Source organism: Prionailurus viverrinus, chromosome C1, assembly GCF_022837055.1.
Source record: "Prionailurus viverrinus isolate Anna chromosome C1, UM_Priviv_1.0, whole genome shotgun sequence".
Taxonomy (NCBI): Eukaryota; Metazoa; Chordata; class Mammalia; order Carnivora; family Felidae; genus Prionailurus; species Prionailurus viverrinus.
Genome location: NC_062568.1, coordinates 178,142,830 through 178,170,238, shown reverse-complemented (window position 1 = coordinate 178,170,238; position 27,409 = coordinate 178,142,830). Strand labels below are relative to the sequence as shown.

Below are 27,409 nucleotides of genomic sequence, written 5' to 3'. Positions count from 1 at the left end.
TTTTCCTGTGACAGTACTATCCAGCAGTGAATAGATGAATGAATTCGTCCATGCTCAGAACATACCACACGTGTACTAGCCCCTTCCAGGACATAAAAGAGCAGGGAAACCGACCTTAGCAGTGATCTAAGCTCATGAAGAAAGAGGCTTTCGTTACTGCCCAAGAAGTGAAGACCAGCATAGCATATCTAGAGATAAAGAAACAAAAGAGCCTGTGACAGTATTGAAAGAATCTGACATTTGCTTTGTCTATACAAAGGATGAAAGGAATTTAGCCGGCTTAGAACAATAACTGGTTTTATATCAGCCTCAGCCTAAAATACAGGCATCAGAATAATATGTTTTTCTTTGTATTTCTGAAGAATTATTATCCTTTTAAAAACGTATGTGAAGTGGTTTTGTTTTTTGGAAAGGAAAACGTGACATGGATTTTAAAAGCTCAGTAGCTGCAGGTGGAGACTCTCTTGTTTTGCTTGCCAAACCTTTTTAATAAGCAATGAAGTCAGTATATCAAAGATTGATTTTTTTTTTTCCTGGGACCTTTATCCTTTTCTTGGTACTTCAAATATTTTTAACCAAAGAGGTATGCCTGGAAAAGAAAAACAAATGTGAAATATTTTCCCCTATTTTGGTGGTGATTCAGATTTATCTGTACTGCTGTGAAGAAAGACGTGGCTCTGATGTGAGGCAGAGATTGTCTACTTAAACTGGACTGAGAGAAAACTGATTTAGTGGAGTGGTGGTTAGTGGGTACAGCATGGAGAAAGGAATTGATTGTTTGCATTATCTAGCAATAAGTAAGTAGGCACTAGTAGTTGACTGTCTGGGGAGTGGCTTTTTTTGTCTGATATCTATTATGGATGATTCCAGTATTCTGCGAAGGAGAGGGTTACAGGTGAGTAACAGAAAGCCTTTTTACTGATCTCCTTCCTCTTAGTGTCTTTTGAAAATGTGCTAAATGGATTGCTCCAATGTTATTTAATTCATTTGAAGCAAGGTTGAATGCCACTAAGTTCTTTATTCCATCATGTATAGTTATAATTAGAGAAATTGTCTAAGACCCTTCTACTTTGATTGAAAGAATGCTGCTTGCATTTACTTGTATTAAATGAGTGGTACAATTAAATCAGATCTTTGTAGGATGTAAGTCTAATTTTTAATATTAGACATTGCTGCTGACAGATTGTTTACAGTAAACATATTTTGCTCCTTACCACTGTGCCTGCTTCCCCACATCCTCTGCTTAATTAAGTCACATATATGTGTAATATATATTTGACTCTACACATAGTTTTAGGAACTTTTTAAAATTATCACTTTGCATATAGTATGTATATACATACAGTATAGCCATATATCAAAGCCATATATCTGACACCTGTTTTAGAGGCCTTCTCCTCTTTAAGTCTTGGGTCATTTGACATATGAAGAGGTAAGTAAGCTATAATAATGAGGGGAAAATGGAGAGACTGGTCCATAGCATTCAACGGAGTTTCAGTGTCCTTAGCACTAAAAGAATACTTAACCACATTTCTTTTAAATTTTCTGATTAATTTTTTCATGCTTTGTAAAGTAGATCATCCTGTCTTGGTCTTATTAATAAAGAACAAGCCAGTTTCATTTAGTCCAACATTGAATGAGTTTAAGGATTAACGTAGTGAAGATTACAGTATAAAACACTGAACTAATCAATCAACCTGTGAAAGTCTCCTGAAATGTAGCTATTTCTCTTGTTTTTATTTTGTTTGTTTGACATTTGTAAAGTCCCCCCCCCCCTTTTTCTTTGGTACAAAGCACCTTGGGTCTTTTTAATTATCATGAATTAACGTTATTTTGGTTTCTTTAAAGTGCTCAGAAAGAAAACATACAGAATTGGTAAAATTTAGGCGTATTATGATATTTGCAGTTATTATGTATCTTTCTTATTAATGGTATTGTGAACATTCGAAGCCTACTGGGAGCATTCACTGAATCTTCAGCACTTTCCTAGTATGACTGGACTTTAGTACAATTGCTTTGATGAATTTGTCATTTGATTTCTTGGGGATATTTTAAAAAGTGTAAAGTACTCAAGAAGACCTCTCATAACATACATAAGTCACGTATGTTCCACTAGCTGTTAATAAAATGGCTGGCTCTATAAGCACATTTAATTGCTTTGCCTATTTATATTTTTATTTAACTTTTTAGTTGCCTGGATTCTGAAAGGGAGTCCTATTTGTTGAGTGGAGGGTATTTTCAATTATTGTGCCTGTTTTGTGTTGAATCCATCATTTTCTCCCTACTAAATGAGTCACTCTCCAGTATCCACTAACCCTGTTTACTGATGCCCTTCCTCTTGAGTCTTTGTTTCTATCTAGCAGGAGTTCCAAATTGCCAGATTACAGACACTGGAGGGTATTTTCTTACAGCCTCCTTTCCTCTCCGCCTCCCCCGATATTTTTTATTACTTTAAAGTTTATTCTCCAAAAGACTGTATTGGAACATTCTGAAATAATATTTGAAAAGCAGTGGTTTGGATTATTTGTTTTAAACAGGTAAATTATAATGTAAAATTTCAAAAGTTAGTTTTAGATTTATGTACATAAACACGCAAAAGCTAAAATGTATCCAGTGTACAAGTAATTTACTGGATAACCTCAGATTAGAAGATGAAAATCCAAATGAATGTTTGGGACTTCATTTTGATGAATAATTTAGATTTCTTAAAAGTTTTCCAGAAAATCAGCTAAGATACATACAACCCTGCTTTGATCCTTCCAGCTTTCTTTGCCAGGTTTCCTGGGAAGTGGCAGTGTAATAAATAGTGCATTTATTGTGTGCCTATTTTGTGCCCTACTTTGTTAGCGTATATATTATCTCACGTAGTCATCATGATGTTGATGACAGGTAGGTTTTCAGGTGCAGAAATTTTTAAAGAAGGAGCAGAAGATTGGTTCAAATTATAGTTCTGCCACATTCTACCATATTAACCATGGTCAAATTTTGAAAAACTCTTAATGCCTACCTTTCTGTATTCCATCGTCAGGTTGAGAGTAAGCTGTAGAGGCAAGAAGATCTAATGATTTGTTGGGGGCGATAGCAGTGGAGGCTTTGGGAGATTTTCTGATTGGCCATTTTTTCAGCTCTGTGAATCTTAGTAACTTCCTCAAGGACAGACGGCTTGTGAGTGGACAGGCTAGGTATATAAGTCAGGATATGCTGAATTGAAAGTAGCAGAAAACTTGACTCTGAGTGATTTCGTTATTTAAAAAAGGTATTGACTCAAATATGGAAATCCAGAGGTTGGATGGGGTTCAGAGTTGGGTAATCTAGTGTCTTTTGCTCAGCTTTTCTGCTCTATGTATTGGCCTAATTCTCAAGTTGGCTCCCTTACTTATTAGAGAAAGGACTGTTGTGGTTTCAGCCTGCACATTCATACACTATAGCATTCTTAGGTCCTTTTAGATGTCTGGGAGATTATGTGGCAGTGTCTTTCCTTTAGACTAGAGGAGGCTCTATTCCTATGTAGGAATTGACCTTGTTTTACTTGAAGAGCAGTTCAGGTTTGGGTCTTTGGGTCAGCTTTCATCCTATTGCTACTTTTGAGGTTGAAGTTCCTTGTAAATGAATGAAGGTGCTTTTATATTTGCTCTGTTTTCCAGATCTTTATGGGAGATGATTTTATTTTAATTTTGAAAGGTCAGCTGACTGGCTACCGTAAATAAATTTTTATTATCAACTCTTAATGCCGTCATTTCAACATTAAGTTTTTGCCTAGAAGGCAGACACAGTAATTGGGCTTTATTGTATATATAGAGAGAACCCAGTTTCCCAGGTTCTGAGTTGAGAGTATTTGTTGTGCTGATAAAGTTATTGCCCTCAGGTGAAAACCGTGTAATGTTTCTCCCATCTCTTTTCTGCTTTCGATGTTCAAAAGTGAGAGTACTTAAAAGTACTATTGTTCAGGGGCATTCATTTTGGAGAACATATGACAACATACTGGGAAGCATTGTTGACAAAGATTTCTTGGGATTTCTTTTATATTTTGAAAACTATGACCTAATAAATTGAAATCCTCATACAAAATGTAATTCTGCTTAGATGGTTGTCCTTAAAAGCAAAGTCGTCAAGAACCAGCTAGATTTCAAATACTCCTTTTCTTCTTAAAAGTTATTTTACTTTTTTTTTTAATTTTTTTAAATGTTTATTTATTTTTGAGACAGAGACAGACAGAGCATGAATGGGGGAGGGTCAGAGAGAGAGGGAGACACAGAATCCGAAGCAGGCTCCAGGCTCTGAGCCGTCAGCACAGAGCCCGACGTGGGGGCTCGAACTCACGGACCGTGAGATCATGACCCGAGCCGATGTCGGACGCTTAACCAACTGAGCCACCCAGGCGCCCCATGTTATTTTACTTTTAAAAAGATGACGATATATGGACAGAAATGTAACCTTAGTGATTTCCTTCTGATGTTTTTTATTCCTTCTTGCATGAAGTTGAATAAAAGTAAAGGAAAATTGCAATTTGTGCTCCTTAGTCCTTAGTACTGCTAAATGTTTTCATCATGTCAGTAAACAAAATGGTTTTGAAAATTGAATGATTTATCTTATTCATATACCTTCTCTTTTTCTCTCCGCCCTAGATATTCCTATTCTATGTTGTAGCCATTCCAGACTTTCACCTTTTATTGGGAGGGGTTTATATTTCACATATTTATTTATCTTTTCTGGCATTTTCCATCCCTGAGTGTCATTCTCCTTCTTCTGTACATATAGCCTCCTGGTCATCTTCACCATGTAGCACCTAATTTTCAGATTCTTACTGTCATCATGATTACTTTCAAGATCTGTGCTGACAAAGATAATGAGGCCAGCTTCAGATCCTTAGAGTTCCTCTTCTTCCTGGATTTTATTTTATTTTATTTTAGTTTAGTTTAGTTTAGTTTATTTATTTTGAGGGAGAGACAGATAGTGGGAGTGGAGGAGGTACAGAGAGAGACAGAATCTGAAGCAGGCTCCAGGCTCTGAGCTGTCAGCACATTGCCCGACATGGGGCTTGAACCCACGAACTGTGAGATCATGACCTGAGCTGAAGTTGGATGCTTAACTGATGGAGCCACCCAGGCACCCCATCTTCCTGGATTTTATTTTAACAGTACTTTTTCCCTAAGCAGGATATATTTTGTACATGGAGTTGTTCCACTTAGAAATCTTACAGTAATCTAATGTTGCATCCCCTTGTTGTCTGTGAATTAAATTCCTACATTCTGTGTAAATCAGAACCACAAATGGTACGTCTGTGAACCACTTCCTGTAGATATGGGTTTGTTTTTTTTTTTTTGGCTACCTTTGGAAGTTAAAGAAAAATTGATCAATCTAGTTCCTACTGATCCTTTATATTTTGTTGCTTCATACATTTACTGTGTTTGATCATTTCTAAGGCTCACATCTTTTTACTTTCTTACTGGCTCTGAAATTCTGATGTGTTTTGATGGTGTGTTATACATTAATTGGCAGTTGTTATTTTTGTTTTGCCTTAAAAAATATTTTTACTGATACTAAAATAATGTCATCTCTTACAATTAATAATTTTTCAGATTTTATGAAATACATTATATTACTTTACAAGTCCATGAAAGTATGTATTTAAGTTTGCAACATTAATGTCTCTGTCTAAAGACGACTTTTTTTTTAAGCTCTTTTTCTAATGTCTTGAACACCTGTTCCCTTGATTCTTTGCTTATCTTTTAATAAGTTAGTACCCATTTGATGTGTTTCCTTTCTGTATCATTTGAAAATATGGTGTTTTTTCTTTATTATTTGAGATGTGTAACATTTATAAATTTTCTATTGTATAATTACTTGAATTTTGGGGATAAACCCAACTCAGGCATGATGTCTAATTCAGTTTTTTAAATGGAATGGATTTAACTTATGCTTCTTATTTCATCTTGAGGTTGTTTTGGTATGGTTTATAAGATATATTCATAGGAGTTTGTCCATTTTGTCTGTTGTTTATTTAGGAAAAAAGTGTTTCTATTATTTGCTCTTGTAAAAAAAAAAAAACAATCTCTGTTGGGGTGCCTGGGTGGCCTAGTTGGTTAAGCGTCTGACTCTTGATTTTGGCTCAGGTCATGATCTCATGGTTGTGGGTTTAAGCCCTGTATCAGTCTCCACTCTGGCAGTGTGGAGCCTGCTTGAGATTCTCTTTTTCTGCCCCACCCCCTACTTGCATGCATTCTCTCTCTCTCTTTCTCTCTCTCTCTCATAATAAATAAACTTAAAAAAACAAACCAAAAATCTGTTGAATCTGTTCTTATGTCCCTCTTTGTATTTCTGATACTGGGTGTTTTTACTTTCTTTTTTTTATGATCAGCATCAGAAGTTTGTCTGTTTTGTTAGTTTTTTAAAGCCAACTATCATTTTGCATACTTGGATTATTTGTTGCAAATAGCATGCAGTAGGTTTTTTGGTTTTTGGTAAATTTCTTTACATTTATTATGATCACTGATTAATTTGAATTTGTTACAGCTCTATTATTTCTTGCATTCCATGTCCTGCATTTCCATGCCTTACTAATTCTTTTCTTTTTTGCCATTTAAAAATACTGATAGAGGCTTTTTGGGTTGTTTTTCTTACCTAATTTTTCTAACTCTACTGATGAGTTGAAATTCAAATTTTAACCCCCTCCTGAACAACACAAGGACTTCTTCCCTCTCATCACCTCCTCCAAACTTACATGCTGCTTTTTACAGTATTTTAGTTTTTTTCTTCTAAAAATTCTACAAATTAGATATTTTTATTACTGTTATTTTACGTAGTCAGTACTTAGAGTTAATTATGTTTACTAGTTTTCTTGCTCAATATTCCTTCTTGGGTCTTAGACTTTCCTATTAGGATCATTTTTCTTCTTAAAGTATGTCATGTAGACTTTCCTTTAGTATAGGTAGGTTGTTAGTAAATACTTAATATTCATTTAAATTTCTCTATGTTGTCATTCTCTTTGAAAGATTGTATGGGTACCTAGTTATATGCTGATAGTCATTTTCTCTTTAACTTTGTACATATTATTCAGCTGTCTTTTGCTTTCTGTCATTGCTATTGAGAAATATACTGCCACTGTAATTGTCATTCCTTTGAAGTTTATGGGTCTTGTTTTCTGGCTTTTAAGATCATCCTTGTTGTTTTGGTATTACTATCATTTACCTTATCTGGAGTTTTAAAAAATTAAGCTCATTTGGGTATAGTGAACTTCCTATTATATGTGTATTCATTTCTGTTACCAATTTTAGAAATTTCTTAGCCATTATATCTGAAAATATTATAACTTCTTTATTTACCTTTTGCCTTCTGGGATTCAAGTTAGACATATTGAATACAAGTGCTAGACACAAAATAGTATAGACTGTATATTGCATTTAAGAAAATGCCAAAACAGCAGAAGTGACCTATAAAGTTAGAAGTGAAAATGATGGTTTCCTTGGGAAGTATAGGTAGTAAATAGAAGAGGAGGCACAAGGATACTTCTGGGTTGATGGTGATGTTCATTTTTTAAAAACTTGGCTATTGGTTACACTACTGTATTTAGTTTGTGAAAATTTGAGTTGTATGTTTATGTGCACTTTTCTGGATTTCTATTGTATTTCAGTAAGTAGTTAAAAATATTTGTTGTCTTCTTTCATCCAGTGGGATACTGAAGTACATGATGTTAATTGTCATCAGCAGTGGATTGTGAGTGGGCTCTAGAATGTTGTTCTCCACTCTTACCCTCACCCCAAGCAGTGTTATTTATGTTAGTCACACTGTATTGGTTTATTTACAAGTTCTTTTTTTTTTTTTTGCCATTGTTAATTTTTTTTAAGTTTATTTATTTATTTTGAGAGAGAGAGAGAGAGAGAGAGAGAGAGAGAGAGAGTGAGAGCGAGAGCGCATGAGTGAGGGAGGGGCAGAGAGAGAGAGAATCCCAAGCAGGTTCTGCGCTGTCAGCACAGAGCCCGATGTGAGGCTTGAACTCATGAAACTGCTAGATCATTACCTGAGTCGAAATCAAGAATAGGATGCTTAACCAACTGAGTCACCCAGGTGCCCCTATTTACAAGTTCTGTTAAGAGGTATATAGTTACTCAGTAATGAGAATGCCTTTTTCTCCCCCCGCTTGATTTTGTATGTTAGTTGAGACCTTGTCTCCTAAACCTAACTCACTCTCTACTCTCAATGGAGTGGGAGGTTGAGCTATGTTTCTTGAAGCCTGTTAATTGCCTTCTCTGGGAAGAGTACTGCTGCTCCAGTAGAAGAGGAACGAATGAATGACTGAGTGAGATTTCAACTAGAAAGTGTGAGGGAGGCCCAGAGAGGGAGCTGCCTTAGGCAGAGGTGGCTTTGACTCAACAGTCATCTCCGTGCTGGTGATGATTGATGTAAAGGACAAGCCCCAGCCTTGTGACTCTTGGCTTGCATATTTACTTGTGGGGGTAGTGGTTTTTGCCTTTGGACACTTGATCTTTGTCTTTTCTTTGGAAATATTTTATGGATTTAGTCATTTTGAATAATGAGTAATACGCATAGACAGTGATTCCCCATGTGAACAGCGCCATCTCATTTTGTATGTAATACCTTTAGAAGTTTGCTTTGTGGACAAGTGAAAAACAGTGAATGGTTATTTCTCTAGAATTTAGTATATACAGCTTTCTTTGCAACTTCAGAATATGGTTCAAGGAAATATGGGAATATCATCTTCAGCAGATAGTATCAAACTATATCAGTTTAAGGGAATAAAATTTTAGAGACTCTAAACAATATATTCTTAGTTTGGGGGTAGAGTTGGTTTTTGGAGAATAGTACCTCATCCATTAGCTTTACAACCTTGCTGCAGGTGGGTCAGATTAGAAAAATGCAACTCCTTATTACTAGTGATAATCCAGACTGTCAAACCTTAAGCTTTTCTTGGTGGGGGATGGGGGAGAGGCATAGTTTTGTTTTTTTTTTTAAAGACTTTATTTATTTTTAAAGCAGTTGTAGGTTTACAACAAAAATGAGTGGCAGGTACAGAGATTTCCCGTATATTTCCTGTCCCCAACATGTGCACAGCTTCCCCCATTAGCAACACCACTTACCAGAATGGTACTTTTTTTTTTTTTTTTTTTTTTTGGCCAAGGATGAACCTACATTGGCACATTATAATCACCCGAAGTCCGCAGTTTAATTTAGTGTCCACTCTTAGTGTTGTACATCCTGTGGGTTTGGACAAATGTATACTGACATATATCCACCATTAGACTATCACATGAAGGTTCCTGTTGCTGCACATCCTTGCCAGCATTTGGTATTGCCAGTGTTTCACATTTGGGACATTTTTATACAAGATGTATAGTGTTATTTTATTTTTTTTTTTTTGGTAAGAAAATTTTTTTTAATGTTTATTTATTTTTGAGAGAGAGAGACAGAGTGTGAGCTGGGGAAGGGGCAGAGATAAAGAGACACAGAATCCGAAGCAGGCTCCATCCAGGCTCTGAGCTGACAGCTCAGAACTCACAAGCTGTGAGATGCGGAGCTAGAACTCACAAGCTGTGAGATCATGACCTGAGCCAAAGTCAGACGCTCAACCGACTGACTGAGCCACCCAGGCGCCCCCTGGTTATTATTTTAATTTGCATTTCCCTGATGACATATGATGTGGAGCATCTTTTCATATGAAAACCTTAAGCTTTTTTTAAATAATTTTTTTAATGTTTATTTATTTTTGGGAGAGACAGAGAGAGAGAGAATGAGTAGGGAAGGGGCAGAGACAGAGAGAGGGAGACACAATCTAAAGCAGGCTCCAGGCTCAGAGCTGTCAGCACAGAGCCTGATGTGGGGCTTGAACTCATGAACTGTGAGATCATGACCTGAGCCAAAGTTGGATGCTTAACCGACTGAGCCACCCAGATGCTCCAACTTAAGCTTTTAAATGTATTTTCTGTTTTCTTTTTTTAAGTTTGTTTATTTATTTTTAGAGAGAGAACGTGCAAACAGGGGAAAGGGCAGAGAGAAGGAGAGAGAGAGAGTCCCAAGCAGGTCCTGTGCTGTCAGCACGGAGCCTGATGTGGAGTTCGAACTCACCAACCATGAGGTCATGACCAGAGCCGAAACCAAGAGTTGGACGCTCAACCAACTGCGCCACGTAGGGGCCCCTAAATGTTTTTCTTTCTTTCTTTCTTTCTTTCTTTCTTTCTTTCTTTCTTTCTTTCTTTCTTTCTTTCTTTCTTTCTTTCTGTGTTTATTTATTTTGAGAGAGAGAGAGAGGCAGAGTGCGAACAGGGGAGAGAGATGGAGACACAGAATCTGAAGCAGGCTCCAGGCTCTGAGCTGTCAGCACAGAGCCCGATGTAGGGCTTGAACTCACAAGCCATGAGATCATGATCTGAGCCGAGGTCAGACGCTCAACCTGCTGAGCCACCCAGGCGCCCCTAAATGTTTTTCTTATTCTAACCTTAGACTAACTTTTGTGAGATAGGCAAAGTAGGTATTTTTATTGCAGGTGTTCAGATAAGCAAAATGAGATTTAGGAAGGTGTAATCATTGATCAAGATATAGTGAGTGAAATAAGTAGTAGAACTGTATTTAAATATTTTGAGTCTGAGTTTTTAAATTTTATTTATTAAAAAATTATTTATTTATTTAATTTTTGAGACACACACACACACACACACACACACACAGTGCAAGTAGGGGAGGGGCAGAGCGAGGGAGACAGAATCCGAAGCAGGCTCTGAGCCATCAGTGCAGTGCCTGACACAGGGCTTGAACCCACGGACTATGAGATCATGACCTGAGCTGAAGTCGGTCGCTTAACAGACCCACCCAGGTGACCCTTGAGGGTTTTTTTGTTTTTTTAAATAAATGTTTATCCATTTTTGAGAGAGAGAGAATGTGAACAGGGGAGGGGCAGAGAGAGAGGGGGACAGAGGATCCGAAGTGCGCTCTGCGCTGTTTGCACGCAGCGAGCCTGAGGCGGGGCTCAGTCTCCAGAACCATGAGATCATGACGTGAGCTGAAGTCAGACACTCAACTGACTGAGTCACCCAGGTGCCCTGAGTCCTGAATTTTTTATACTGTGTTGAAATATCTTGTTAATATCATCAAGCTGTTATTGTTCTTCAGACTCACATGAGAACAACACATCTGTCATTTGTGTCACAGTTTATAGAATCACATACTTACATATGTGTTATTTTATTTGACCTTATAAATATTGTTTCTAAGCTTTAGAGGTAGGTGAAATTCCAGGTCACATGTTATGTTATTGAGCCATCACATGAGCCTGATTTTCTGAACTCTATATTTTGTCTTCTTTCCCATGTTTCTTAATACTGTATAATGTAAATAATGTATCACTGAAACCTGTTCTCAGGGTGATAACATGTTTATTTAATGGGACAAGAGAAATAAACTACATTAGAGTTTCATTGGTGCCTCATAGCTGCATATACACTGATTTCCTTGTTGGCTCCTGACAAGATAGATTCACACTCAAGTGTGAGTAAGTGGAGCTAAAAACACCGTAATGCCCAGAGCAGGAATAACGGTACATAGGAAAGGGAGGTTTTTGTGCATCCCAGCAGATTTATTTGCTGCCAGAGCTTAGGGGAGAAGATTATATATGGGGATAATGGTTCTTTTAAGGCCAGTTAGTAAATGGTACTAAAGTAGATTTCTGTGGTAGGATATATTTTTCTTTCCTAAAAGCATGTTTTTGATGATTATTATAATAGCTACCAGCTAGAAGACTGTCGATAAATAATATGTGATAACAGAGTATATCCTTTCTTTAGTAAAGCCTTTTTGCTGACCTAGTTTCCAGTTGATATTTTGAGCATTATAGTGATGATAATGATTAATAGTAAGTACCATTTACTTACTTGATTGATTCAATGATTTATTCATCTAATATTCATTTGGTACCTACTAGGCTAGGTATTGTGTTGGGTGCTAGGAATGTCATTGTGAGCAAGACTGATCTCCCTTCCTCTAGAGCTGACAGTCATTCCCAGAAAACAGACAATTAAGTAACTAACGATAGTAAAGAGTTGGAATTATATAGAGGTAGGCTAGGGAAACTGTGTCTGGGGAGATCTTCCCAGAGGAAATGAGATTTAAGCTAAGGTCCAGGAATGTATAAAAAGAGATAAGGAAAAGTATTCCAGGCAGAGAGAACAAGAGGTGTGAAACCCTGAAGGTGAAGAGAGGGTATGCCCTGTCCCAGAGATCAAAACTCCAGTGAGACAAAGGATGCTGAAGAGGTAGGCAATAGCAGCCAGGTAACATCCTGTAGGCTACAGAAAGGATTTTAGACTTTATCCATTGAGGAGTTTTAAGAAATGACCCAATCAGTTCTGTATTTTATTTTAATTAGTTAATCTAAAGTTTATTTAATTTGAGAGAGAGACAGAGTGAGAGTGAGAGCAGGGGAGGGGCAGAGAGAGACTGAGAGAGAATCCCAAGCAGATTCTGTGCTGTGAGTGCAGAGCCCAATGTGGGGCTCAATCTCAGGAAGTGTGAGATCATGACCTGAGCTGAGATCAAGAGTCAGACACTTGACCTACTGAGCCACCTAGGCACCCCCGGTTCTGCATTTTGAAAAGATCTTTTTGGCTGTTTGTTTTGTTAAATTAACATAGTATCACTTAGAAAACAGCTACTAATTACATGATATTTATATTTATATAACATTAAGAATCAAGGGGAACACACTAAAGGGAGATCAACTAGGAAGGTGGTATAAGATGATGATACTGATTTGGACTACGGGACATGGCAGTGGAAGTAAAGTGAAATTGACAGACTAAAGATACATGTTTTGGAGGTAGAATTGGCAAGGCTTGCTGAATAATAAATAGAGTTGCAGGGTGAGAGAAAGTGAATCAAGAATGACTCTGGACTTGGTGGTACCATTACTGAAATGGAAAATTCAGGAGGAGGAAGATTGAATAGGAGACTAAGTTGAGGTTTTAGACATTTTAAGGACAAGGTAGTTTATATATATATATATATATATATGACATATATATATATATATATATATAGTTTATTTATATATATATATGACTATATATGACTATATATATATATATGACTATAGAGCTCAGGAGAGAGACCTGGGATGAAGACACATATATGGGAATCATCTGTAAAATGAATACAGAGAGAAGAGTTTCCAGGCAGAGCTTTAAGGATAGTCAATGTATAAGGGTCTCAGATGATGAAGGATGAGTCTGCAAAAGTGTTTAAATAGTATTTTCAAGAATAGAGCTAACACAGAATGTGGTTTGGGGGAAAGAAAAGTCTTTCAAGATAGAAGAGTGAATGATACTGTCAAATCCTGCTGAGCATCAAGTCAGAAAAAGAAATGGTGGCCTAAATACAGTGGTTTTTTTACATGGAGACCATTAATCATCTGGCAAGAATAATTTAAATGGAGTGGTAAGGTCTGGGGATATTTGTAGTGTATTGAAGAATGAATAGGAAGTGAGAAGTTGGAGACTGAATGTAGACAACTCATTCAAGAAGTGTGGTTGTGAAGGGAAAAAGGCTTGATATGGCAGTACTTGAAGAAGGCTGTGTAGTAATTAAGGGGAAGAATTTTTTTAAGGTGGGATAGACTTGCATGTGTTCAGAATGCTAATTAGAAGATCATGAAGAGTATGGAGAGCCAAGAGATAACTAGTAGATCAGAGAAGGCTAAGTGGGATCAGCTTGACCTGATGTTATAGTGTATTGTTAGCTACTACCATCCTAGTTTCTAAGATGAGATGATGAATCAGATTTATAGTTGCCTGTCCAAATGAGAGTGCTCTTACCTTAGTCAAACTTCCTGATTGTACAGCTTTCCTCCTTAATTTGCTATGAATATTCTCTGGGAAAGGGAGGATTGGGAAATCATTGTTCTTTGGACTACTACCTTTATCTGATTGGAAAACTCTTTTTGTTCCACTTTGCCTTAGGCTTGTCTTTATGGTACCAGGGTGGTTGGCATAGAATGTACTGATCGGGAGCTCTGGGCATCCATCTTGCAAATGCAGACTTTTGTAGAGGTGCACAGAATGGGTAAGGAAGAAGAAGGGATGGATCTCCATGGATGCATTTCCTTATGTAAAAGGGATTCAGGGGTCTCTGGGTGGCTCAGTGGGTTAAACATCCAACTCTTGATTTTGGCTCAGGTCACGATCTCACAGTTTGTGAGATCAAGCCCCGCATTGGGCTCTGCACTGAAAGCAAGGAATCTGCTTGGGATTCTCTTTCTCTTTCTTTTTATGTCCCTCCCCTTCTTGTGCTCTCTCTCCCTCAAAAAAAATAAAATAAAAAAAATATGGATTCAGAGAGGGGCACATAGGCATTTTGTAGAAATTAAAAAAAATTTTTTTAAATATTTATTTTTAAGAGAGAGAGACAGAGTACGAGCTGGGGAGAAGCAGAGAGAGAGGGAGACAGAATCTGAAGCAGGCTCCAGGCTCTGAGCTGTCAGCACAGAGCCCAATGCAGGGTTCAAACCCATGAACCATGAGATCATGACCTGAGCCGAAGCCAGATGCCTAACTGACTGAGCCACCCAGGCGCCCTGGCATTTTGTAGAATTTTTATTATTTTTGCCCTGAAATATAACCCACCTGATGTTACCTATTTAAACTTTTCAAGAAGCCAGAATTGTCATGTAAGTTCAAAGAATGGTATTCCCGGTTTTATATGGATTGATTCAGAATAAAGAAAAAGAGGACACACTTCCCTAACTGCATTTTATGAGGATTATGATGCCCAAACTGACCAGGACAGTTTGAGAACAGAAAGTATGTAGGTTAGTCTTACTTATTAACATAGAGGCAAAATCCTTAATAAAAGCCTCCAGACCTAGATGATTTTATTAACGAAAACTATATAATCACTAAGGAAGAGGGGAGCCTGGGTGTCTCAGCTGGTCCAACTTTGGCTCAGGTCATGATCTCACAGTACGTGAGTTTTAGCCCTGCATCGGGCTCTGAGTTGGCAACTCCGAGCCTGGAGCCTGCTTTGGATTCTGTGTCTCCCTTTCTCTCTGCCCTTCTCCCGCTCATGGTCTGTCTCTCTTTGTTTCTCAAAAATGAATAAACTTAAAAATAAGAAGTAATACCAATCTTACACAAACTCTTTCAGAAAATAGAGGCAGGAACTCTTCTCAGACAATTTTAGAAGGCTAGTATAATTGTGATACCAAAATCTGACAAAAGCATTATAATAAAATCTGGAGACCATTATCCCTTATGAACATAGGTGCAAAAATCATTAAAAAAATATTAGCAAAGATAATCTAACAAAGTTGGGTTATACCTAGAAATGGACAGTCCACTATAGACAGTCCCCAACTTCTGGTTTGGCTTCAAGTTTTCCACTTTATGATGGTGTGAAAATGATGAACATTTGGTAGAAACTATATGTTGAATTTTGTTACTTTCCTAGGCTAGTAATAATGTAGTACGAGACTCTCCTGTGATGCTGGGCAACAACAGCGAGCCACAGCTCCCAGTCAACCATGCCACTGATATACCTACAGCCATTCTGTACTCATACAACCATTCACTTTTAGTACAGTATTTAATATATTACATGAGATCGGCAACACTTGATTATGAAATAGACTTTATGTTAGATGATTTTGCCCACCGGTAGGCTAATATAAGTGTTCTGAGTACATTTAAGGTAGGCTGAGCTGTGATGTTCAGCAGGTTAGATGTATTAAGTGCAATTTTGGCTTATAACATTTTCAACTTATGATGGGTTTATTGGGACATAACCCCATAGTAAGTTGAGGAGGAATGTCTGCATTAGAAAATCAGTCACTGTAATTCATCACATTAAAAGAATAGAGGAGAGGGGCGCCTGGGTGGCGCAGTCGGTTAAGCGTCCGACTTCAGCCAGGTCATGATCTTGCGGTCCGTGAGTTCGAGCCCCGCGTCGGGCTCTGGGCTGATGGCTCAGAGCCTGGAGCCTGCTTCCGATTCTGTGTCTCCCTCTCTCTCTGCCCCTCCCCCGTTCATGCTCTGTCTCTCTCTGTCCCAAAAATAAATAAACGTTGAAAAAAAATTAAAAAAAAAAAAAAGAATAGAGGAGAAAAACCCTGTGGTCATTTCAGTATATGTTGACAAAATCAATACTCATTCATGATAAAAACTTTAAACAAATTAGGAGTAGAAGGAGACTTCATCAATTTGATAAAAATTATCTATGAAAAACCTACAGTTAACTTTATATTTAGTGGTAAAATATTGAACTCCTTCCCCCTTTGATCAGATGAGGAACATGGCAAGGATATCTACCACAGACAGTTATATCAAGTGGAATGAGGGGTGCCTTGGGTGCCTCATTTGGTTAAGTGTCTGACTTTGGCTCAGGTCATGATCTTGCAGTCAGTGAGTCTGAGCTCCGTGTTGGGCTCTGTGCTGACAGCTTGGAGCCTGGAGCCTGCTTCAGATTCTGTGTCTCCCTCTCTCTCTGCCCCTCCCCTGCTTGCACTCTGTCTCTCTCTCAAAAATAAACATAAAAAAAAAAAGCGGAAAGAAGTAAAACTCTCTTATTCATAGAGAACATGATTGTTTATACAGAGAAATCCTAAGGAATCTACAAAACAGTAGTTACAACTAATAATGAATTTAGCAAAGTTGTAGAATACAACAGTAAATATATAAAAATTGATTGCGTTCCTATACTAGAAGCAAGCAATTAGAAAATGAAATAAAAATTTTATTTGCAATAGCCTCAACATATCGACTTAGGAATAAGTTTAGAAAAAGAAGACCTTTTTGCTGAAAAGTACAAAACATTGCTTAGAATAATTAAAGTAGATGTAAGTAAGTGGAGAAATTTTATGTTCATGGGTTGGAAGACTCAATATTTTTTAAAATGTTTTATAATTTTTTTTAATGTTTATTTTTGAGAGAGAGAGAGAACAAGAGTGAGGGAGCAGGGGAAGGGCAGAGAGAGAAGGAGACACGGAATCCGAGGCAGGCTCCAGGCTCTGAGCTGTCAGCACAGAGCCTGATGTGGGGCTCAAACCCATGAACTGTGAGATCATGACCTGAGCTGAAGTCGGACGCTTAACCCACTGAGCCACCCAGGCGCCCTGGAAGACTCAATATTAAGATCTCAGTTCTTCCAAATTGGACTGTAATCACAGCAGACATTTTTGTACAAATTAATTTTATTCTAACATTTTTATGGAAATGCAAGCAGTTTAGAATATCCAAAGCATTCTTGAAGAACAAAGTTAAAGGACTGTACATGATCTGACTTCGATACTTAATACAAAGCTGCAGAATCAAGAAAGTATAGCTGGCATAGGATGAAAAAATAGATCAGTAGAGTACAGTAGAGAGCCCCCAAATAGCCCATTCTATTTTAATTTGATTGTCATCAAAGGTGCCAAAGCAATCTATTGGGGAAAAGATGGAGTTTTTAATAAATGGTGCTGGAATAAGTGGATATCTATATGGGAAAAGAATGAACCATAACCCTGTCTTGTATAATACCCCCAAATTAATTCAAAATGGACCATAGACCTAAACATACAGGCTAAAAACCATAAAGCATCTAGATATAAAATATAGGAAAATATATTTGTCTTCTTGGCATAGGCAAAGTTTTCATAGGCAAGATACTGAAAGCATTAACCACAAAAAAATATTGACCATCAAAATTAAAAACTTTGTGCTCATCCAAAGATACCACTAATGACTTCAGTTAGGCAAGCCACAGACTGGGGGAAAATATTCATCAAACAACTAATAAAGGACTTGTGTCTAGAATATATGAAGAATTCTTTACAACTCAGTAATGAAAAGATAGCTCAATTATAAAAGGGGCAAAATATTTTAGATACTTCATAAAAGAATATGTACTGATGGCTAATAAGCACCTGAAAAGATAGATGCTCAACATCATTAGTCATCTTGAAAATGCAAATTAAAACAGTAGGATATGACTGCACAGTTACTAGAACTGCTAAAATTTAAAATGATAGCATATATTGGCATGAATGTGAAGCAATTAGAATTCTTGGGGTAAATGTAGAGCTATTCTTGTATTATTAGTTATTATTATTACTATATTAGCTAGAAGGTGGAGCAATTAAAATTCTCCTACATTGTTAATGGGGGTGTAACTTGTTACAATCACTTCAGAAAGAGATCTGGTAGTTTCTTATACGACTAAATATACACCTATCCTATAACCCAGCATTTCTATTCTTCTGTTAAGGTATTTACCCAAGACAGATGAAACATAGACCTATTAAAAGACTTGTACAGGAATGTTAATAGCTCAAAACTGGAAATAACCCAAATGTCCATTAGTAGGAGAAAAGATAAATAAACTGTGGTATATTCATATGATTGGATATTGTTACTGTTATATGCAACATGTGGCTTTATTTCTAAATTCATCCACATGCTGAGTGAAAGAAGTTTTATATAAAAAGATTCATACTTTTTTTTTTTTTTAATGTTTACCTATATTTTTTGAGAGAGAAAGCATGTGAGTGTGTGCACATGTAAGTAGGGGGAGGGGCAGAAAGAGAGGGAGACAAAGGTTCCAAAGTGGGCTCTGCAATATGGGGCTCAAACTCACAAACCATGAGATCGTGACCTGAGCTGAAGTCGGACACTCAACTGACTGAGCCACCCAGGCACCCCCATACTTGTTCCTTTCATAAGAAGTTCTGGAGCAGGCAAATCTAATCCATGATGGAAAACTGGAAATAAAATTTGGATCTTCTATCCAGACCACTCAAACTTTTTTCATATCAGCAATAAGGCTGTTCTGCTTTTTTAGCATTCATGTGTTCACTGGATTGGCATTTTAAGTTTCCTTCAAGTCTTTTTTTTCTTTGCATTCACAACTTGGCTGTTTGGTGCAGGAGGCCAGTCTTTGGCCTATTTTGACTTGTGAAATGCCATCCTCACTAACTTTAATCATTTCTACCTTTTGATTTAAAGCAAGAGAAGTGTAGCTCTTTCTTTCATTTGAACACATAGAGGCCATTGTGGGGTTATTAACTGGCCTAATTTCAATATTGTAGGGAGGCTGGAGGAGAGAAAGAGAGCTGAGGGGAACAGCCAGTCAGGGGAGCAGTTGGAACACACATAACATTTATCAGTTAAGTTTGCCATCTTCTATGGGGAAGGTTTGTGGTATCCAAAACAATTACAATAGTAACTTCAAAGATCGCTGATCACAGATCACCATAGCAAATATAATAACAACGTAAAAGTTTGGAATTTTGTGAGAATTACCAAAGTGTGAGAGAAACACATGAAGTAAACAAATGCTGTTGGAAAAGTGGTGCTCATATACTTGCTTGATGCAGGATTGCCACAAACCTTCAATTTGTTGGGGGAAAAAAAAAAAAAGGAAAAAGCAATATCTATGAAGAGCAAGAAAGCAAGGTGCCATAAAACAAGGCATGCCTGTACTGCAAAATATTAACAATCTGGGTTGTAGGTATATGAATGTTTGATGTACAGGTCTTTAAATTTTTCTGTTTTCTATGTTTGAAAATTTTCATACCATACCTGGAGGAAAATGGTGTTACTAGTGTGATGAAATACAACTCTTGGTAAATGAGATGATTTTTTTTAAGTTTATTTTGGAGAGAGGGAGAGAAAGTGTGGATAGGGGAGGGCGAGAGAGAGAGAGAGAGAGAGAGAGAGAGAAAGAAAATCCCAAGCAGGCTTAGCACTGTCAGTGCAGATCCTGATGTGGGGCTCAATCTCGTGAACTGTGAGATCATGACCTGAGCTGAGATCAAGAGTCAGACATTTAACCAACTGAGCCACCCAAGAACCCTAGTAAATGAGATTTTAAAAAAATAGGCTGTAATGGCAACAAGAAAATATAAGGTACTTAGAAATAAATCTAACAAAAATATTTGTATAATCCTTACTTGACAAATTATCAAACTTTATTAAAACATATTAAAGGAAACCTAAATAGGGGCTCCTGGGTGGCTTAGTCAATTAAGCGTCCAACTCTTGATTTTGGCTTAGGTCATGATCTCATGGTTTGTGAATTGAGTCTCATGTCACGTTCTGCACTGACAGCACAGAGCCTGCTTGGGATTCTCTGTCTCCTTCTCTCTCTCTGCCCATCTCCTACTCACTCGCTCTCTCTCAAAATAAATAACATTAAAAAAAAGGAGATAAATAGATAGGTATACTATGTTCTTATATAGTAGTTGTCTGTATTGTATATCCGTTTTCCCCAGATCAAGTCTCAGTTGAGTGCAGTGTCAAAGTTTTTATCTACAAGTTGACTCTAAAATTTATATGGAAGAACAAAGCCCCAAGATTACCTCCCATAACTTTTAAGAATAATAACAATGTGAGTGGACTTGCCTTACAAGTATTAAAATTTATTGTCAAGCTATACCAATTAAACAGTATGGTATGGCACAGAGGCTGATAGTACAGTGGAACAGAATATAGTCAAGAAAGACAGTCCTGCATTTATGAAAACTTAGTATATGACAAAACTGACATTGCAACATCATTTAACAAATGACCTGAGATAATCAGTCATATGTTTAGAAAAAAATGTAATAGGATTTCTATCTTCTTTCATATGTAAAAATAAGTTCCAGGTATATTAACAAACTTCATGTGAAAAGCAAACCTATAAATCTTTTAGAAGAAAATTCTAAGTAAATATATTCATGTGTCTTTTGTCAGAGATGCAGTTCTTGCATACAAAAAAAGATAAGGAAAGATTGATAAACTTGATTACATAAAAATTAAATCTTTTGGTGACTCCATTAAAAATAGAAGTAAAAAAATAAGACTGAGAAAACATTTACAATGAATTTAACTTACAAATAATTACTATCCAGAATATATCCTATAATTCAGTAAGAAAAAAGACAGAAAACCTAATAGAAAAATGGGCCAGGGTATAAATAGCTAGCTCACAGTTGAGGTAACCCTAGTGGTTGATAAACATATAAAACATTGCTTAATTTTACCCATAATTATAGGAAATGCCAGTTAAAACCATATTATGATCAGGGTTGCCTGGCTGGCTGAGTCAGTGGAACATGTGACTCTTGATCTCAAGATTGTAGGTTTTAAAAAAATTAAAAAATTAAAAACCATACTATCATCACAGCCATTAAATTAGTAAAACTAAAAAGTCTAAAAACACCAGGTATTGGAGAGTATGTGTTCAACAATTATTTTTTGAGCATCTGCTATATGCCAATTACTGTACTAAGTCATTGAGATGCATTAGTAAATAAAACATACTAGGATCCTTACTTTCATGAAGCTTAGATTCTAGTCGGGGGAGGATAGAAAAATAAGCAATAAACATAATAAGTAAATTACATAGCATGTTAGGAGTGATAAATGTATTGAAAGTGTATTGGTGATAAATTAAAAAGTTATAGCAGAGTAAGAGGGTGATGGGGTGTAAAGTAAGTGGTAATACTATGTAGGGCTATCAGGGTAGTAGGTTTCATACTCAGGTAAACTTGAACCAAGATTTTTGAAGGCTGTTAGGGAATTAGTCAAAGAAATATTTGGGGGAAAGAGGAGCATTATAGGCAGAATGTGTGGTTTAGAGTAAGACCTTAAGGTAGAGGAATGCCTGATGTATTTAATGGATAATAGAGTCCTGTATGTCTGGATCAAAGTGTAAGGGACAGAGATACTGGGGAGGGGTGGCGGGTCACTTATAGGTCTTATGTGGATTTTGATTTTTACTCTTGAGTAAATTGGGGAGCCATTTGAGGGTTTTGAGCAGGAGTGTTATGGTCTGACATGTATGTATGTATGTATATATGTATTTAAGTTTATTTATTTGTTTTGAGGGACAGTGCGAGAGTGTAAGCGGGGAGGGGCAGGGAGAGAGAGGATCCCAAGCAGGCTCCATGTCAGCAGAGACTGAGGTGGGGTCTCCATCTCACGAACCGTGAGATCATGACCTGAACCGAAATCAAAAGTCAGATGCTGGGACACCTGGGTGGCTCAGTCAGTTAAGCATCCCACTTTGGTTCAGGTCATGATCCCAGGGTTCATGAATTTGAGCCCTGCATCAGGTAAATTTGAGCCCATCTTCCGGTGACCTCAAGCCCGACTTTGGGCTCTGAACTGACAACTGACAGTGTGGAGCCTGCAAGGGATTTTCTCTCCCTCCTCTCTCTGCTTCTTGTAGGATTCTCTTTCCTTCTGTCTCTGCCCCTCACTCACTTGCTCGCTCTTGCTCTCTCTCTCAGAAAAAAAAAAAAAGAGTCAGATGCTTAACCAACTGAGCCACCCAGGTGCCCTGACCTAACTACCCTACATTGAAAATACCCTACCCTACATTGAAAATAGACTATAGAGTAAGGGTAGAAGCAGGAATGGAGTACCAGTTAGGAGATGATTGAAAGGCCAGGGAGAAACCATAGTAGCTTAGATTGGCAATAGCAGAAACCTAGAGGTTTTTTCCTGACTTTAACTCTTCAGGTGACAAAATTGAACTGAGACTCTTTAGATGAAGTTTTCACACACTTATCATAGCTGTCATATATTTTGTTGCAGAAATTTTAATGTATTTAGTATGTTTTGTTGCTGCCCGGTCTTTTTTGAGAGTGTTCTATATTGTTACATAATATAACAAGTATATGCTGTTTATCTTATTTTTTTAACATTTTTATTTATTTTTGAGAGACAGAGAGAGACAGAGCGCAAGTAGGGGAGGGGCAGAGAGAGAGGGAGACACAGAATCCAAAGCAGGCTCCAGGCTGTTAAGCTGTCAGCACAGAGCCTGATGCGGGACTTGAACCCACAAACTGTCAGATCATGACCTGAGCTGAAGTCGGATGTTTAACTGACTGAGCCACCCAGGTGCTCCTATGCTGTTTACTTTAATACCCACCCCCCATTCCAATATCTAAAACAGGACTAAATCCAAGGTTTTTAAGAGATTCTAAGTTTGTATGTCTGTGGAGATATATCTGAAAACTCGTTGTATTCTGGATATATATTTTAAAGCTAGAGCTATTAAGAATTCCTGATGGATGTGATGTGTATGTGAAAAACAGGAGTCCAGATGGTTAGGGTTTGGGCTTAAACAACCAGAAGAATAGAAATACCATCATCTAAGATGGGGAAAGGCTGTGGTTTGGAATCAGTTTTTGTGGAAAAAATGAGCTCAGTTTGGGACATGTTGGATTTGAGGTGTTGAGTAGGCAACTGATTGGAAGTGTCAGGAATTTGGGAGATAGGTCTGGGAATTGTTAGAGGGGGAGGATAAATTGGTATAATCATTTTTGGTAGTAAGTTTTGGTACTTTATGACTTAGCAGTTCCACATCTATATACTTCAAGAAACTTTTCATAATGTGCATGAGGAAACAAGGACAGGCTATTTATAGGAGCATTGTTCTGATGGAGAAGAAAAACATGCAAAGAAAATTAATTTTGTTTCCTGAAGAATGGGTAAATAAATATTATAAATAAGTGACAAAATAAATTTATAGAGTGAAGTAATGTGTGAAAGTGAAAAATATCCACATGGGTGAATCTCCCAGTTATGATGTTCAAGTCAGCAGATTTTTAAATATATAATTTAAAAACATATAAAACAATACTGATTATTTATGAATATATATGTAAGAAAATATAAAGACATATGGCAAAGATAAAATATTCAGAATAGTTAAGTGGGGACTTAGGGGAGTGAGACCTAATAAATTTTGAAAGCAAGTCACAGGGACCCAACTGTTCTCAAGCCAGTGGTGAGTATAGTCATCTCTTTGTTATATAATTTTTTGTACTTTTTTATCTAAAATGTTTCTTAATTAAAGAAAAATTCCATATCATTCCTTCATATCTCTGACTCTTAATGATAGGTGAATCCTTTCCAATTCATCGACAGTTAATGGCTGGCCCAGTGAATATCTGGAATAATCTCCACTGGTGAGATGGTTCCATCTAGTGGGGAAAATGCTACAAGTACTCTGTGAGATGTTACTTTGGGAAGGAAAAATAAAGAGGTGGTAGTTAACCTGACTAGTCTTTATTTAGAAGACTAGTCACTGAATTTAGAAGATAAGGGAAGAAATTATCATTTGGAAATATTTAGTTTTTGCCATTATTAAGATAATGCTGTAGGACATTTAATGCAGACCTGTAGGACTTAGAGGTGTCCTTATTTCTAACTTGTGTTTGTGCTTTGTTTTTCAGAAGGAGTTGAGCCTTCCAAGAAGAGGCAGCTTGTAAGTTGATGATTATTATGATTATGAACACCTGCTTAGGAATCCTTTCTGGGGACTGTTCTAAGTATTATTTGGAGGAATCTCGTGTGTGTGTGTGTGTGTGTGTGTGTGTGTGTGTGTGTGTGTTTTCCTTGTGGACTCTTCTCTGTCAGGGAAGCTGGGGGCCAACTAACTTTTCTTGCTAGGTCAGAACCTCCCCTTTCCCCCCATCCCTTCTCACCCCAAATCCTCTCCTCTGTCTCAGTTTTTGCCTAGTATTTGGGAAAAAGCTGCTACTTAAGTACCCATCACAGTTTTATACTTGTGCTTTGGGATTTATCATTTTGTTGTTGTTTTTAACAGACTCAAGCTTTTCGAGAACATTCAGGTTGAAACTCTTAGCATCTATATCTGTCTCATAACATGGGACTAGGGAGAGGCCAACTTTTTTGACAGTTGGGGGTAAGGGCAGCAGCTAAGTTTGGATTCAGGGTAGGAATAAGGTTTTCTTTCACCTGTTTGTTCTATTCTGGCTTTAGGACCAGGGAAATTGGTGAAAATCTTTGTCCCTGGACCTTAATTGCTTTGTATATTCTTGGCTTGCTTTTTCTCTGAGAATTCTATTGGGGCAGTACTGCAAATCTGGCTAGTCAGAATCATCTAGAATACTTCTTAAAATTCTTCCCCCACCGCAAGTATTTATTTAAATTCTAGTTAACATACTGTGCAATATTGGTTTTAGGAGTAGAATTCAGTGATTCATCACTTACATACAATACCCAGTGCTCATTATAACAAGTGCCCTCCTTAATACCCATCACTCATCTAACCCATTCCCCACCCACATCCCTCCATCAACCCTCAGTTCTCTATTTCTAAAGAGTTTCTCATGGCTTGTTTCCCTCTCTTTATTCCCCCTTCCCATATGTTTATCTGTTTTGCTTCTTAAATTCCTCATAGGAGTAAAATCATGTGGTATTTGTCTTTCTCTGACTTGTTTCGCTTAGCATAATACACTCTAGCTCCATCCACGTTGTTGCAAATGGCAAGATTTTATTTTTGATGGCAGAGTAATACTCCATTGTATGTGTATATATTATATCTTTTTGTTTTGGAGTTTATTTTGAGAGAGAGAGAGCACACGAACAAAGGAGGGGTAGAGAGAGAGAGGGAGAGAGAATCTCAAGCAGACCCTGTGCTGTCAGTGTAGACCCTGATGTGGGGCTGGAACCCATTAACTGTGAGATCATGACCTGATCTAAAACCAAGACTCAAATGCTTAACTGACTGAGCCACCCAGGTGCCCCCATCTTCTTTTTATTTTTTTAACGTTTATTTATTTATTTTGAGGGGAGGAGAGGCAGAGAGAGAGAGAATCCCAAGCAAGCTCTGTGTGTCAGTGCAGGGCCTGATGTGGGGCTCAAACTCACGAACCATGAGATTATGACCTGAGCTGAAATCTAGAGTCCGATGCTTAAGTGACTGAGCCACCCAGGCATCCCATATATCACATCTTCTTTATGCATTTATCTATTGATGGACATTTGGGCTCTCTCCATAGTTTGGCAGTTGTTGATAATGCTGCTATAAACATTGGGGTGCAAGTACCCCTTCAAATCTGTATCCTTTGGGTAAATATCTGGTAGTGCAATTGCTGGATTATAGGGTGGTTCTATTTTTAACTTTTTGAGGAACCTCCATACTGTTCTCCAGAGTGGCTGCACCAGTTTGCTAGAATGCTTGTTGAAGTTCCGAACAGATTCTGAACTTATTTGAATCAGAATCTCCATATTGGGGCCCAGGAAAGCTGTATTCTTATGTACCTGCAATCCCCACCCACCATGATTTTGCTAAGATTTGGGAAACTCTTAGGAAATAGTGCTATGATTAAATAGTGGCCTTGAAACTTTTCCATATAGAACATATAAGGAGAAGGACACAACAGTATTCATATTTATTTATTAAGTGTACTTTATACATCTTATGCATTTTTTGTAAATGTATTAAACACAATGTAATTCTTTCTGTTACTGTCATTTTAGGATTTAGTTGTATAAAAATGCCTTAGTAATTAGTTGTCCTGTGAGATTTTTGTTTATAAAGCCCCTTTGTCTGCTTTATGAAAGCTCACTGTGATTTGACAAGAAGAATCTCAACTTAGGAGTAGGAAACCCTTACACTTTGGTCTTAGCTTTGTCACTTAATCAGCTTTGTAAATGTAGACAAATCACTTTATTTCCTAAACCTTAGTTGTCTTATCCATAAAATGAAGGTCATGACCTTTGTTTTTCTCTTTTCTTATAGTTATTGGAAGGATCATTTAATACATGTGGTAGTGCTTCATTTCTTACAATATTCTCTTTTTAAAAAATGTTTATTTTGAGAGAGAGAGTGAGAATGAGCTGGGAAGGGCCAGAGAGAGAGAGGGAGAGAGAAAATCTGAAGCACACTCTGCGCTGCCAGTGTGGAGCCCAATGTGGGGCTTGAGCTCATGAATTGTGAGACCATGACTCGAGCCAAAGTCAAGAGCTTAACTGACTGCGCCACCCAGGTGCTCCATTTCTTACAATTTTCTTCAACGTTTTTATTTATTTTTGGGACAGAGAGAGACAGAGCATGAACGGGGGAGGGGCAGAGAGAGAGGGAGACACAGAATCGGAAACAGGCTCCAGGCTCTGAGCCATCAGCCCAGAGCCTGACGCGGGGTTCGAACTCACGGACCGCGAGATCGTGACCTGGCTGAAGTCGGACGCTTAACCGACTGCGCCACCCAGGCGCCCCATCTTACAATTTTCTAAGGTGTATTAGTGTTAGAATTCTTCTTTTTTTTTTTAAAGGTTACTCATTTATTTTGAGAGAGAGAGAGAGAGAGAGAGAGAGAGAGTCAGAGAGAGGAGGATACAGAGAATCCCAAGCAGGCTCTGCACTGACAGCAGATGTGGGGCTCGAATCCACAAATCATGAGATCATGACCTGAGCCAAAACCAAGTCAAACACTTAACCAACTGAGCCACCCAGGCACCCCAGCTTTAGAATTCCTGTAAATCTATTGGGTTAAATTTGGATACACTTTGGGGCACCTGGGTGACTTGGTTGAGTGTCTGACTTTCGCTTGGGTTATGATCTCACGGTTTGTGAGTTTGAGCCCCACATTGAGCTCACTGCTGTCAGCACGGAGCCCGCTTCAGATCCTCTG

The 27,409-nt window shown here is 37.6% G+C and overlaps 1 protein-coding gene across 5 annotated transcripts in view; it reads left to right on the top strand.

Moving 5' to 3' along the window:
* MAST2 (microtubule associated serine/threonine kinase 2) overlaps positions 1–27,409 on the top strand; it is a 220,881-nt gene that overhangs the window by 64,937 nt on the left and 128,535 nt on the right. For all 5 annotated transcript variants that reach the window (XM_047869664.1, XM_047869667.1, XM_047869663.1 and 2 more), the window contains exon 4: positions 24,203–24,234. In XM_047869664.1, the coding sequence (XP_047725620.1) occupies positions 24,203–24,234 (32 nt within the window). The remainder of the gene's footprint in view (positions 1–24,202; positions 24,235–27,409) is intronic.